Source organism: Colias philodice, chromosome 1 (genome assembly GCF_061535455.1).
Source record: "Colias philodice isolate Cphi_HAF_F1 chromosome 1, ilColPhil1 Martin Lab GWU primary, whole genome shotgun sequence".
Classification (NCBI taxonomy): Eukaryota; Metazoa; Arthropoda; class Insecta; order Lepidoptera; family Pieridae; genus Colias; species Colias philodice.
The window spans coordinates 1,255,038-1,269,788 of NC_143086.1; the positions used below are offsets into that span (position 1 = coordinate 1,255,038).

Sequence of the window (14,751 nt, forward strand, 5' to 3'; positions counted from 1 at the left end):
TTGTACCACCCTACATTTTTTTTTCAACAACTCCTGAATGATTATAAATAGAAGTGTGATAATGCCATACCTGTGGGAGGTGGCGAATGTGTATAAGATTTTTTTCTTATTGTAAGATTTATTATTCGTAGTTTGAACGATTTGTAGCAGTATGGCACTAATTTTTCCCTCTATTAAAAGTATGGCAAATATAATAATGGTCACGTTGCATCATATACTTTCCAAAAATGCCGTACTGGTACAAATCGCCAATTCTTTTCATTTTTTTTTACGTCTTGGCTTAAGTCTTACAATCATCCGCCCCATGTTTGCAATCTGCGATATTTTTTTCTAGGTAGAATTGTATACAAACAAACAGAATATAATGATCCCATACTGTAAAAAATTATTTTACGTATTGTACAGTCGTATTTTTGAAACGTGACGAATAAATTAATTTTCAAGTATACCAGCACTTTTTCCCCCTACTAGAAGTATGGCAAATATAATAATGGTCACATTTTATCAAATACTCTCCAAAAATCCAAATGCAATACTGGTACAAATTGTTTGGCGAAAAAAAATTTTTTTTTGCAGATTTTCGGCGGTATGGTGGCCATTTGGAATCGTCCGAAAAGTATGGCATGGCGATTTTCGTAAATGTCTGCACGATGATGATTACCTGTGCAAAAGTTAGCCTGGTACAAATGTTTGAATTGTTTTTTTTTAATCAACGCATCGCGTCGGTATGGGAGGCTGTAAGTTACACCGGAAAAGTATGGCATGACACTACCGCCTACATCTTTTTTATGGGCTATCGGTGAATTCTAAAATTTTTGTGTTACAAATCGTTTGACTTTCGCTATTTATCCGACGAGTTCGACTAACGCCCACGCGACTAGTCTGCCGGTACCAGCGTTCTGAGTTCTGACCATCATTTTTCTTTTAGTCATTGCGTAATAAGACCTCTGTAGAACCGCCATTCTGTTACAAATGACCCGAAATTTTGTGTCAGTATCTCCCGGCCTATGTATGTGTCATATTTTGCAATTGTTTATAAATACAGGGTGATGTAATTGGTGTAGTACGAATATCTAAAAATCTATGAAGAATTTTGTGATACAGTAAATGGAAGAATTATAGACTATTTTACAGTATTTAATAAAATCATTTAATTTTTTGTTCATTTGCATTAGAAATGTCAATTTTTCTCACCAAGGTGGAAATTTGGATGATAAGGATCTTGTTAGAAAAATCAAATTACTAATTAATAATCAGAGTTATCACATTATTAAAAAAAATAAGCCAAACTATACACAATTTTTACCTACTTGATGCAATCAAAGATCATGGACATAGTGTATTGCGCCTTCCACCATACCATCCAGAACTCAACCCAATAGAGTTACTATGGGGCATAATTAAAGGGAAAGTAGCATCACAAAATGTGAACTTTAACTTGAAAATTGTGGAAGAATTATTTAGAAAGGAAGCAAATGCTATTAGTCTGGATATGTTTAGTGACGTTTGGAGAAAGACGCGAGAACATGAGGAAAAATATATTCAATTAGAACCAAAAGTAGATAATTACACTGACTCATTTAAATAATAACATTAAGAAATTCCGACAACGAAACATCGAGTTCTTCGAGCGATGAAAGTTACAGTGAAGTAGAAGATTACGATTATGATTAAATAGATTCTTCTTCTTCTCTATAGATACTGCTTTCTGAATTGGTGGTAAATGTTAAAACTGTTAAACTGTTATGACGATTCAAAAGTGCTTCTAGAAGAAGTCTAATTGTATAAATGTTTGAGTTTGAGTTTAAAACCAATAGTGTGAAAATTATACAATAAACATGTAACACATATTTGTTAGCGCGTATTGGTAGGTATTACGTACTTACTACTTACTACAAATATAATATTTCTTAGATATCTTTACTCGACCAAAGTCAGGAATTTAATTATTATTTGATTATTGAATGATTATTAATACTTTTATCCAATTGATTATTATTAGAATAAATAATTAACTTCATCAATTGATTTACTTTTAAATTATAATTTTACAGGTAAATTATGAGAGCTTTCATAAGTAATTATATTTGCATATATATTTATCTACAACGCACCCATTTTACAATTCAAGTCTAAAATGAAACTAGAGTCGCATTTATTTTTGAACATACTGTAAGTGAAATTGCATAAGTGTGAGTACTGTGAACATGCCAGCTTTCCCTAATTGACCGATACTTATAGTAGAGCCATTTTAATAGGCAACATTTGACAGTTCAACAAAATTCAACAACGTAACCTAGTAACGACGACATAGAATAATATGATATTTCGTTTTGTTAGAACTGCTCATTTGCTTAACTTTTTTCAATTACGATAACATATTTATAATAATAATGACCGATACAAGTAATTTTAGGATTTGATTTTACTGATAAACCATTCTAAACATAATAAACAATTTCTGATTTAAAGAACTGACGTTGCTACAATTTTGTGTCAATAAACCTTTTTTCTTTTTAAATACCAGAGACGTTACTCTAAAAATCGAAATCTGACATCTAGAATCGAATGCATTGATTACTTGGGAATAAAAATCATCATAAATTATTGACATGTGTTTCAAGTTCGATTGACAAATGTTTCAAGTCCGTATCGATTAATTCACTTTAATCGATGTTTTTAAGAAAAATTGATAGACGTCAAATGTTGCCTATTAAATTGGCTCGACAATAGTACATTATTTTGATAAAACTCGTAGGGTTCAGCCTGCGTTTGCAATGTAAGCGGAAAAAATGTAATTTTTTACGACATCACATTAGAAACCTCAAAAATAACAGTACTTCTCCACTATTTAATGGATGTTATTATACATATAAACCTTCCTCTTGAATCACTCTATCTATTAAAAAAAACCGCATCAAAATCCGTTGCGTAGTTTCAAAGATTTAAGCGTACAAAGGGACATAGGGACATAGGGAAATAGGGACAGAGAAAGCGACTTTGTTTTATACTATGTTTATATATGTAGTGACGAGTGTCCTTTGATGTCGTTTATTAAAATTTTATTTTGTATACTGCTTTATAATGACATATCATCGTAAATTCCTACTTTCTCGTAAAATTGTAGATAATTTTAATTATCTTAAATAACTAAATGAACTGCATATTTTTTTGTAGTAATAAGCACTTAGTCTATGTTCAAATCTTAAAAAATATACAGAGTCGATGTTTCACACTACAAATTCAATAAAATATTTCTATATCATTCATCGATTAGCATAGGTACACTGAAAATGAACATAAACATGTATCGCCATGACAAAAAATGATATAAGAATTATTTAAATGGTCGACCGTATTATGTATGAGGTATGCAAAACTGGGCGGGCGTACGTGGCGATCTATAGTCTCCTATAAGAGGTGTAACGTTTTTCAGATGGCCACCACTTGCTGCAGGATATGGACATATCGCCGGACCGGAGTACTCCGCTATCGGAGGGCTCATATAGAGAGGGCGGGCCTCCGAGACCGGAGCCCGGCGCTGTGCCGCCGGTCGTTGTCTTGGATAACTCTAATCAGACGGTGAGTGAGGATTCATGTAGCTTTTTGTTGATAAAAACATTTTTAAGTTTATTTGTTACGAACTCTACTATAAAAATACTTTTTAATTTTATTGTATGGATAATATAGGTAAATAGGCAATTTTGTATCAAATAAATACAGCTAATATTAAAGTTAACCTAAGTGTGTATTTTCTGCATTCACTTTTACTATTGTCTTGCGACTGGTGCTAAAATAAACCCGTATATCGTGTAACGAGCGACTAACTACTCGCTGCTCCTTATTAATTGGCACCAAGAAGCTTATATCTAATACACTGGAGATTTCAGAATGAACATTAACTTGTAACAAGAAAATATGACCTTGAATGACGCCTGTATGTTTTTTTATCCCTTTCACACCTAACTTGGCAAGTTAGGTGTGGCATACAGGCGTCATTCAAGGTCATATTTTCTTGTTACATGTTAATCTTCATACTGAAATCTCCAGTGTTTTAGATATAAGCTTCTTGAATTGGCACCAAAACTAATCCATACAATGGTGTACACAGAGCGGGTCGCTGCTGGCGGCAGCGCTGCCGCGTATAGTGGCCGCGCCGTGCGCGTCGACGTCGGGCGCGTGCAACAACGGCGGCACGCCGCGCAGCCGCTCGGAGACGCCGCAGCGCGACGCGGGCCCGCCCACGCCCACGCACTCGGAGAGCGTCGACCCGCACGCGCCGCCGCTGCACCTGGACAACGCGCTGCCCAGGAAGAGTGAGTTTATTTCTGTGTGGTGTCTCTCGATGTTAGCACAGAATACATAATAGTAGCTAAATGCTACAGAACGGACACTCCACCTCCCGCCAAAATTAAACACTTACCTCACCCCGCACGATCATGCTATAAATGGTCCGCATTTTTCTACAGGGACGATACGCAACTAAGATTGACAACATTAATCAAATTGACTTAAAGTAATTTTATTATTTTGGATTTGTGATTATCGTTTTTCGTAGAAAATGGTCATCAGAAAAACGCGAATTTTTTTTACGCTAGTCAAAAATGTGCCAACCATAAAGCGTTAACACACACATTTGCAGTCTACAGTGTGACTGTCAAAACGATAATTTTGTATGGAGTGTCCGGGGTGTGACAGCACAGTACTAAAGCATCACCTCGGTTACAGTGGAGTGCCTCGGCAGCTACTCGTCAGTAGTGGGCAGCCTGCAGCAAGCGGCGCCGATGCTGACGCCGCATAGTTTCTAAAATCTGCAACAAAGATTAATAGGATCTCTTATTAAGTTTATAGACGCTACAGTGTTCCTGTAAAAATGACCAAACACACATTATTATGTACTAAATCCAATGACTCTATGATACTAGTAGACGCGGCATACGCCAACATCATTGCACTAAAAAACAGCGTATTTAATACATACCTACTTACTAACGCACTATATGGCCCTATACTCCGTCCGATCGCTCCGAGAAAGGGAAACAACATGGATGTCAACATACGCCTTATCTGTTATTAGAAAGAGATGAATATAGAATTTAAAAGAAAGTCCAGCCACGACGCTGAATGGTGCGTGACTAAGTGAAACTCGGGCACTTAGCTGAGTGTTTTCTTGCCAAAATAGAGAGCGGGTAACGTATCTAAAGCTTTTTTATATATCATAGACTAAATCCACAATTTACACAGCACAGTACTAAAGCATCACCTCGGTTACAGTGGAGTGCCTCGGCAGCTACTCGTCAGTAGTAGGCAGCCTGCAGCAAGCGGCGCCGATGCTGACGCCGTCGCTGCTGAACCACGTGCGCGCGGAGCTCACCGCGCACGTGACCGGGTGGCCGGCGGACATACTGGAGAAACAGGTGGGATATATATATATATATACATATATATTTATTTATTTATAACTAGCTTTCCACCCGCAGCTTCGCCCGCGCAGTCAAAGAAAAACCCGCATAGTTCCCGTTCCCGTGGGATTTCCGGGATAAAACCTATCCTATGTGTTATTCTGATGTATAAGCTATATTGTGGGAAAGTTTCATTCAAATCCATTCAGTAGTTTTTACGTGAAAGAGTAACAAATATCCATACATCCATACATCCATACTTACAAACTTTCGCCTTTATAATAGTATTAAGATTTATTTATTTATGACACTTCATTATACATATAACAGGAATTTAAAATAAATGAATACATAAAATTGGAAAGTGTACAATAGGTGGCCTTATTGCTTAAAAGCAATCTCTTCCAGGCAACCATATACAGTGAAACTTGGTTAAGTGGGACCTGGATAAGTGAGAAACCTCCATAACTGGAACTCATGCTGAGGTCCCAACACTTTGGCACTGAATTACCTCTGTTAGTGGGACGAGGTAAACCTCTATATCTGGGATTTGTTCTTTCGATTTATCATCATAGTTACCTCTGTAACTGAGACAGCAAGTAAATTTTATATGCATAAACCTCTGTAACTGAGATAACATTGTTTATTTACTTATTCTTATTCTACTCACAAATTCCACAAGTAATTCCAAGTAGGTACGTAAGTACTAATTTTGAGCTTCAATTACCTTCAGTTTTAGTTTCGCTTTACTATCATACAGATGTTTATTTGAAAAATGTCAAATTATTATTGGAACCCTCTGTAAATGAGACAGATATTTATTTATACCTGTATATCTGAGACACTGGGTAAGTGGAATACCTCTATAAGTGAAACGACATTGCCGGACCCTTGATGTCTCACTAAACCAGGTTTCACTGTAATATATATTGTTGTACTGGTAAAAAAAATGTTCTGCCAGTTATAACTTGAACATTTTTTCATATAAAATTCGCCAGGGGATGACCGAATACATCATACATACAAAAAATTTGATGGTTGATTTCAAATGGGTCAAATATACTGCGATGTGTATGGTTAATGGTTATCAATCAAGCCGTTTCCGCAGAGACAATTAACACTCTGAAAGGAAAAGAAAGTCACACTATTTGTGAGAGCTATTCATTTAGCCAACCCGGCCTGAATCCAAATCCTAGGCAATGGTTAGGTATTTTTTTAGTATTGTAAGCCTACTGCTGTAAAAAAACTGTTCGACTAATAGCTATAATAATCCTACTACTATTATAAAGGCGAAAGTTTGTAAGTATGGATGTATGGATGTTTGTTACTCTTACACGTAAAAACTACTGAACCGATTACAATGAAATTTAGCACACATATAGAGGGTAACTTGGATTAACACATAGGATAGGTTTTATCCCGGAAATCCCCCGGGAACGGGAACTATGCAGGTTTTCCTTTGAAGCCGCGGGCGGAAATCTAGTAATTTAATAATGCAAATAATAATGTCTATTATTTCCTCTGCAGGCCAACAAATATACAGAGGAAGCGTACCAGCTTGGTTGCCTGCAGTGCACGCGCGTGTCCACCGAGCTCAAGTGCTCCCGCTCGATAGTGCGCCACACCGAGATACAGGCCACGCTGCAGGAGCAGAAGTGTGTATTGTGTGTTTGTGTGTGTGTGTGCTTTTGAGCTATACACCCTTGTGTGTGTCGTGTGTTGTGTGTGCTTTTGAGCTATACACACCCTTGTGTGTGTTATTATAGGTCGCGTCATGTAAAAAGAACGCTGACGGTTAAGCTGCGCATTGGCGATATATTGGTCTATTTGGTGTTATGAGGTGGTATAAGAATAACAAATATGTAGTTGCGAAACCACGACTCGAGAGCCTACTTCAAAAATAAAATAAGCAGCAAATAACTTTCGTGCTAAACTCGATACATGCCAAAACACACCACATCACTTTCATCCAGCGTTCTTTTTACACGATTCGCGTTATAACAGAAATACCCCTAAGGGCGGCCGTACACGGACCGCTTCAAGCAGGTGATCGACGACTTGAAGCCGCGATCGTTCGGTGAACTATAGACTATGACCATGACTGCACGAGCAGTCGCGTCTGCTTCAAGCCGTCAACTGCGCGGTTTTTAGTGACAGATCGAGCAGTTTGAGCTATACACACCCTTATGTGTGTCAAGTGTGTGTTAACAGAAATACCCCTAACGGCCGTACACGGACCGCTTCAAGCAGTTGAGACCAACGACTTGAAGTCGCGATCGCGCTGTGAACTATAGACATTCATTCACCACACATGACTGCAAGAGCAGTCGCGACTGCTTCAAGCCGACAGCTCGAGCAGTCAACAAGTGACAGCTCGAGCAGTCCGTGTACGTCGCTCAGCCGTAAACTGCTCGATCTGCCCGTGTACGGCCTACTGGCTACTAACGTACCTGCCGCAGAGGCAATAAACTCAAACTCAAACATTTATTTATTCAATTAGACTTCTTCGAGAAGCACTTTTGAAACGTCAATACATAATTCTAACATCTACCACCGATTCGGAAAGCAGTATCTATGGAGAAGTACCGGCAAGAAACTCCATAGTTGCTCTTTTAAATATTGGAACAATCTCGGTTGGTCGGCGGTCGGAGCAATTTCAGTTGTTCTCTAAATTGCCCCTGCCTATACACATCATAATTAAGCAGCCAATTAAGGGTGCAATTCCAATGTTGCCTGTGCTGCAGTTAGGTGAATAGCCGTTTTAAGAAGCGTACCTTTTTTTTATTTATTTATCAATAAAAAATACATTTAACCTGCTGGACTATATTTTGGAATAGACGAGTGGAACTTGTTCTTTATGCAATTGTGTGTGTGTATAAGACCTATTGTGTTGTATGCTTTTAATGTGGTCAAGGCAATTCTTCAATCAGGTTGTTGTTGTATTTACTATACAAAAGAAAATAGTTTTTTTTTTATAAATTTTTGAGTTTTCGACAAGTATGTAAAAAGTTAAAGATAAATTATTTGTTCAAATTAATCATAGAAAAAATACATTTCTTTTTATTCGCATTCTTGGTGTGCTATACTGAGCAAAAAAACAAAACCAAAATTTATTTCTTGATATGCTTGATTTGTGACTAAATGTTTTTTCCAGGCCGTGTATTAAAATAGTAAGTAGTTAGGAGGCTTATTGTTAGCTGTTTAGTTAGCTGATGTATTTATACTAGTAAAGACGAATAAACATGTTAATCACTACATAGTATAAAACAAAGTCGCTTTCTCTGTCCCTATATCCCTATGTCCCTTTGTATGCTTAAATCTTTAAAACTACGCAATGGATTTTGATGCGGTTTTTTTAATAGATAGAGTGATTCAAGAGTAAGGTTTTAGTATGAAATTTATTAGGTTTTAGACAAAGCGGACGAAGCCGCGGGCGGTAAGCTAGTCATGAATAATTTATACATTTGTTTTTTGGTAGACTGATTTATTGATATCACCTTGTCGTGTTTGTTTCACATTCAAAACTAAATCGATTTGTCTGCACTTGTATTACGATAAAAGGTTAAAAGCTATTAAAATTTTCCAAAAACTACTTGGGACTGCTAGTGTTTTAATAAATTTGTATAGTTACATTTATATTACCTTGATAAAATATTTCCCTTGAGATCTATTTGAGGATGATGTAATGTCCTATAAATTGAATAATACACATTATATTTGAAAAACTTTATAAAGTACACAAATCTAAGGCCAGCTCTTTCGACATTTTCAGGATAATGTACCTACGCCAACAAATATCGCGGCTCGAGGAGCTCAAGTCGCAGAACTCGTTCATGTCGGAGGACTAGGGTTTGCGGTGGGGGGTGGTCGCCGCGCCCCCCGCGCCCGCGCCCCCCTCCACGCCGGCCAGCCCGCCGCGCGCGCAGTAGCGCCCCGGCCGCCGCGCGGGATGCACGTGCCCGCGGCCCGCCCGGGTGTGCGCTACCACCGTCGTGGCTGACGGTGCGATCGGCGCGCAGTTACGTCACACCCGGTGTCACGTGTGACTCGAACCGTGCATCGCAGTACCGTGTGACAGCTTAGATGTATTTGGACCAGCGGCCGGGTGTGTGACTGCTTGTGAGCTAGTGGGGATCAGGTTTCATGGATTGTAATGAAGTGATGATTGTGGTGAAGTTAGAAGCGTCGGAAGTGTCAAATAGTTGGGCAGAATATGTTCACATAGTTCAGGCGGATGCAGTTTAAAATAGATTTCCCAGGTTTATAGTTTTTGACGATACATTGATGTAGGTAAAGATTCACTATGTACTGTTTAAATAGAAGAAGGATACAGCGATGAGTGTTTCCAGCATGTGCAGGTCTTTGAAATTTTCAGCAATATTGATAAGTGGGCCAAGACTTACCGAGTAAATAGAATAGAGGTTTTCTGCATTGTTTTAAGAATACATAGAAAAACTTTATGATAGGGTTAAAAATGTTCCATGTTCCACACTTGCATGTGAAATCGTAGAACTTGGCAATATGCAAAGACCTTAGATATTGATGTCGTTTTATGTGCGAAATGTTAAGAAAAAGCACACGGTGTTCATTAGAAAAAGATTTCCTGTGAAGTAATCTGTGGAAAGTCGAGTAACTGAGATGCAGTGTTCGGTAGGCTATTGGAAATCATTTAAAGAAGATTCCCGCGGTATCCAGTTTTAACGTGACCAAAAAGGAAGCGCAAGCGAATTGGAATAAGAAAAGAAAGTAGAGAAAGGGGAGTGGAGATTGAGCAGTGAGTCGGAGATTATGGAGTCTGCAGTTGGTCTTCACGAGTCACACAGGCCGTAGCAGTTCTGTGACGAAACTCTTTCATTCCGTTCCTTCAGTGTCGTGTGCATGACAGTCGTCAATTTATAAATGTAGCTAGACGATTCGATCTATTTATTGAAAGATCTATTTTTGCGAACATTGTAATTTTATCATTTAACGTGAAGTGTAGTGATTGGCCGACTTGGCCGTTCGGATGTCGACTATATTTATTGAAAAGCAATTGTTCGCTTAAATCATTAATTTTTCTATTTTTTAGATCATTCGCTGGGCAAGGAATAAGATTGACGAATTTTATGACAGTTATGAGGATGTTCAAAGATTAGTTTTAGTGAATGCTTGACAGTTTTATCTTTTACTTTTACATTGCCGAGAGTTGAACAGTAGTTTACAATAGATTGTTATGGGGTCTGTTGTTCAAGTGTCCTTGTATATTCACTTATGTAGCTCGTAATATTTGTGTTAAAATAATGTTTATAACTGATTAGTAGAAATGGCATATCTCTAATCGAGTGTATAAGATGAAATCAATAATATTATTCTTTAAGGAAAAGTAAAAAGTCGATAGACCTGCAGATTGCAATTCCATCATGAAATTAGTATTAATAAACCGTCTTTAAATTAGCAATTGATTTTTAATTAGCTATCTTCAAGCCAAAGACCAAAGCGCGTCTACATAACGTTAATACATCAGTTCTATATGACTTCTATTTTGTGTTACATAGTCAAGATTGCTAGTTGTTAGGGTGACAAATCAACATCGAGCTATGCTGCGCTGTACTGCGCTGTGCTGTGTTTGGTCAACTCGCTCGTTTAATATTTTAATGAGGATACAAACAAACCATGCTGTGCTGCGCTGTGTGAGGCTACGCTCTGTTTAAAAACATAGTACTCTTTGAGCGCAGTATTTGTCACCCATAGTGTTGATCGGTTTACACAATAATTTGTTAGATAGTGAATAATAGCTGAATTGTTTATATAGTGTACCTTAAGCGTTCATTAGTTAGAGTTAAGTAGCAACTTACCCATCAATCAATGGTGGATCCACACGGTCGTGTTTGTTGTTAATATTGCATGATGCTTGATCAAGTAGAAGCATAGTTGTGGATCAAGGGAATTTGACCTTTATCTATACGCCTGCAAGTCTGTATTTACCATGAGAAGCGTTGATGCAATTTGAACTAGAAACTTGAGCATGTGCCACCAGACCATACACATTGGCTTTAGCGTGAATTGAAATAGAATAAATAATAAGTTATGTTTGCACACTGACGAATGGCCTTCGGTCGTAACTCGCGATGTAAATCTTTATTCCTTGAGGCCAGCGAATACCGTCAGCTATAAGGGTATTGTGTTTTGTAATGCGTTGATTGTAAAGTTTAAATTATTAAAGTGGATAATTTGATAGCATCGACCACACAACCACTAGACGCCTAATAACAGACGAACTGTTTCTGTCAACGCATGTGTCTAATAGGACTTATAACCGCTGCCATACGAAACGCAACTATCAGTTTCGGCCAGTTCCGTGATCTGTTAACACGTCCGAAAAAAACCTTTAAAAAAAGAAACAATGGCTCCTTGTAGTATTAAATGGTGTGGTAAAACGAGTAAAACCTCAAGTTTGCAGAAGGACGGGATGACTTTTCATATTTAAGTAGTTGGTTTGCGTATAATTTAAATATTATTACGAACAATATTTTACCGGAGTTCTTTTTACGCTGGTACTGGTCAATTGACAAAGCGCGTCGATTATATTTGCATCTCTTTCTTTCGTATGCACCTGATTACGCATCCCTTTTCTTCCTTTTCTTCTATGGTGTGGCACGTGTAACTAGTAACATACCAGTTGTGATTGTAAATTGTATCGATAATAATTATCGAAAACTATTTAAGTTCGCGATTTTATACTAGTTGTTTTCAAAAATAATGACATGAATGACGTTGCATAATATAGTAAGCTAACATTAGGCGTCTAGTGGTTGTGTGGTCGATGTTTGATAGGGAATTATTATTTGTAGCGATTTCGTTAGTATGGCGTCGGTGCGCGCTCGTTCGCACTATGGGGCCGGAGCGTCGACTTGGCTTTCATAATATAACGACGGTTTCCAATAAAATAACCGATGGTTATAGTAACAGTCAAACATTATTGTCTTGTGTGACTCCAAACTGTCGATAACACTTTAAACGTCGGTTATTCTGTTCCAAATCCGGTCTTAGTTACGTTTCATTTTGAATTTGTATAATTGTAATTCAATTTAATATATTTTATGACTTGAATTCAATATGTGTTCAACTATATGTGAAGTTGAATTCAAGTTAAACAATATGTGTTTTAATGTTTTGACTAATTCATATTGAAGGTCTATTTCCAAAATCTTTAATGGATTTTTATTGATTACATATTTATAGCTTTATTTTGTCTCTGCTTTTATTCATCCCTCTGAATAACACTGTGATATACATATGCATGTATGTAATCTGTTGTTGTTACTTAATCTGTCATTAGTTACATTTTCACATGTATGTTTCATTTTTCTATTAATAAAATTGCATTTTATGTTTGCGCAGGAATATATTTCATGTAAATAATGTTAATTTGATCTCAAGTTTCTAACGAAAGTAACAAAGGGTGAAATTCTATTGTTTATTTTATTGAAAAGGGATATTTGGCTCATTAAACTTTGAATGTTCTGTGTGCATGTTCACATTTGTATCTGTTTCCGATTTTAATGCAGTAGCGCTATACACGTGTGAGAGCCCGGCCCCCGTCGATGTATAAAATTGTATAAAAAATCGAGTATTTTGTATGAGTCGTAGTAGTTTAATTTTAATTGTAAGCGGTCGAGCGCGGCCTGCGTCTTCACTAGATAGGTAAAACGTTCTAGGTCTTTTTATTTTTTTAATATAGGAGTTATAATTTGTATTGCTGATTCAATGACACCAAGTTAAGTGTAATATACGTGAAATTAACAGAAGTACTGTGATATGATTCACTTGACACTTTATATAGGGATAATTAGTGGCGGGCTGTGGGGCTGTGGGGCGGTGGGGCTGTGGGGCGGTGGGGCGGCTGGGGCGGTGGGGCGGTTGGGTCGCCGTCGGCGCGCTGTGTACAGATCGCTATTTATGTGCGGCGGCGGCGCGAACTTTACAGTCGCCCGGAGAAACGAACGTTCGGTTAATGATTCGTATTTACGCTAGTCGCGTTACAAAAATTTGATCAATCAATTTTTTTAACTAATCTAGTTATATGATGTTACACTACGTCGAACGGAAAGCAATACGGTCACGGTACGATATGTCTATATGAAACGTCGCAATAAATTTATATATGTAATTAGAATAGTATCAATGCAACGAGCACTAATGTAAATGATAGATTCTTAATGCGTTTTTATTGATTATAATTAATGAATGTTTAGGTAAGTTATGTGTAACTAATTTTCGATAACCATTCACTGCGCGCTAATATACCTCACTACGTTTAATGGAATCGCGAGTGGCTCGGCTGCAGCCCGTTCGTCGCGGTCACGGCCCCACATCCCACGCGCCCACTTTTCTTTATCTCCATGTTTTCGTAAAGTATTTGTTTTCAGACATTGTTCGAAATACAAAGATTTAATAAATCAGTTTCAAATAATCATTTGTATCAATTGTTTACCAATAAACTTTAAATGTTACTCTGATGTATTGTTTTATAGAGATTTACTGTTACGAGGAGGACCTTGTGGAATAGGATTGTATACTGTGTTAGACCTATTATTGGAATATTAGAGCAGCGAACAGATATCTTCGGATAACTTTGGACATGTTTTAGTTGACGTGTGTAAAGCGAACCGACGAACCGTGTCGGTGTTGAGCGCCTAGCGACTCGGTTCGTCGGGTGATTCGATTGACTTCTATAACGCTAATTAGTCTAGGTTTCCTTTTTACATTTTAATACTTATCATTTTTATATGTAATTGTAAAAGGTATTATATTCATTATATATTCCATTTATGAACATGTCTGAAAAATAAACCAACCTCGCATCGTTGCAACGATTGTCCGAGAGATGGCACCGTGCGACTGTATGCAAGAGCGCCATCGCGTTGCAACCGAGTAAATGTGATGCAACGTGCACCGCTACGGTTGGTTTATTATTTGTCATTATTTTAATCAGTTTACTTCGACGATATACAGATAGCGCAGTTCGTGTCTCACTTGAAATTATCGGTAGTAGTACTACGGAAGTGATTAATAAGTTTTATTAAAAGAAAAAGCAATATCGAAGTACAAAGTAGCTTGGCAATATTATACGAGTGGACGAATGTTGCTAACATGTAAACGTTTCCTGGCCCGTATGAGCTTCGTATGACGTTGTTAATATTTACATTTAGCAGCATTTTCGGATATAAGGTGACAGCTAGAAGTTGTTCAAAGAAAATATACCTTCTGAAAGCAAAGTTTGTTGTAATTTGATTACCATTTTTTTGTTTTATACCATTTTTTACACGTGGCTTATTTTAAAATGAAACAACATTTTGCGAGTGCGATA

At 37.4% G+C, this 14,751-nt stretch overlaps 1 protein-coding gene across 3 annotated transcripts in view; it reads left to right on the top strand.

The window, feature by feature from the left end:
- wcy (WW domain-containing adapter protein with coiled-coil wacky) overlaps positions 1-9,343 on the top strand; it is a 30,094-nt gene extending 20,751 nt beyond the window's left edge. For 2 of the 3 annotated variants that reach the window (XM_089696163.1, XM_089696169.1), the window contains exons 6-10: positions 3,437-3,582; positions 4,112-4,316; positions 5,275-5,417; positions 6,930-7,057; positions 9,175-9,343. In XM_089696163.1, the coding sequence (XP_089552289.1) occupies positions 3,437-3,582; positions 4,112-4,316; positions 5,275-5,417; positions 6,930-7,057; positions 9,175-9,250 (698 nt within the window). In that variant the 3' untranslated portion in view covers positions 9,251-9,343. Of the gene's footprint in view, positions 1-3,436; positions 3,583-4,111; positions 4,317-4,728; positions 4,824-5,274; positions 5,418-6,929; positions 7,058-9,174 lie in introns of those variants that run through there. The other variant, XM_089696175.1, reaches the window with a different exon arrangement.
- The last annotated feature ends 5,408 nt before the right edge of the window (positions 9,344-14,751 follow it).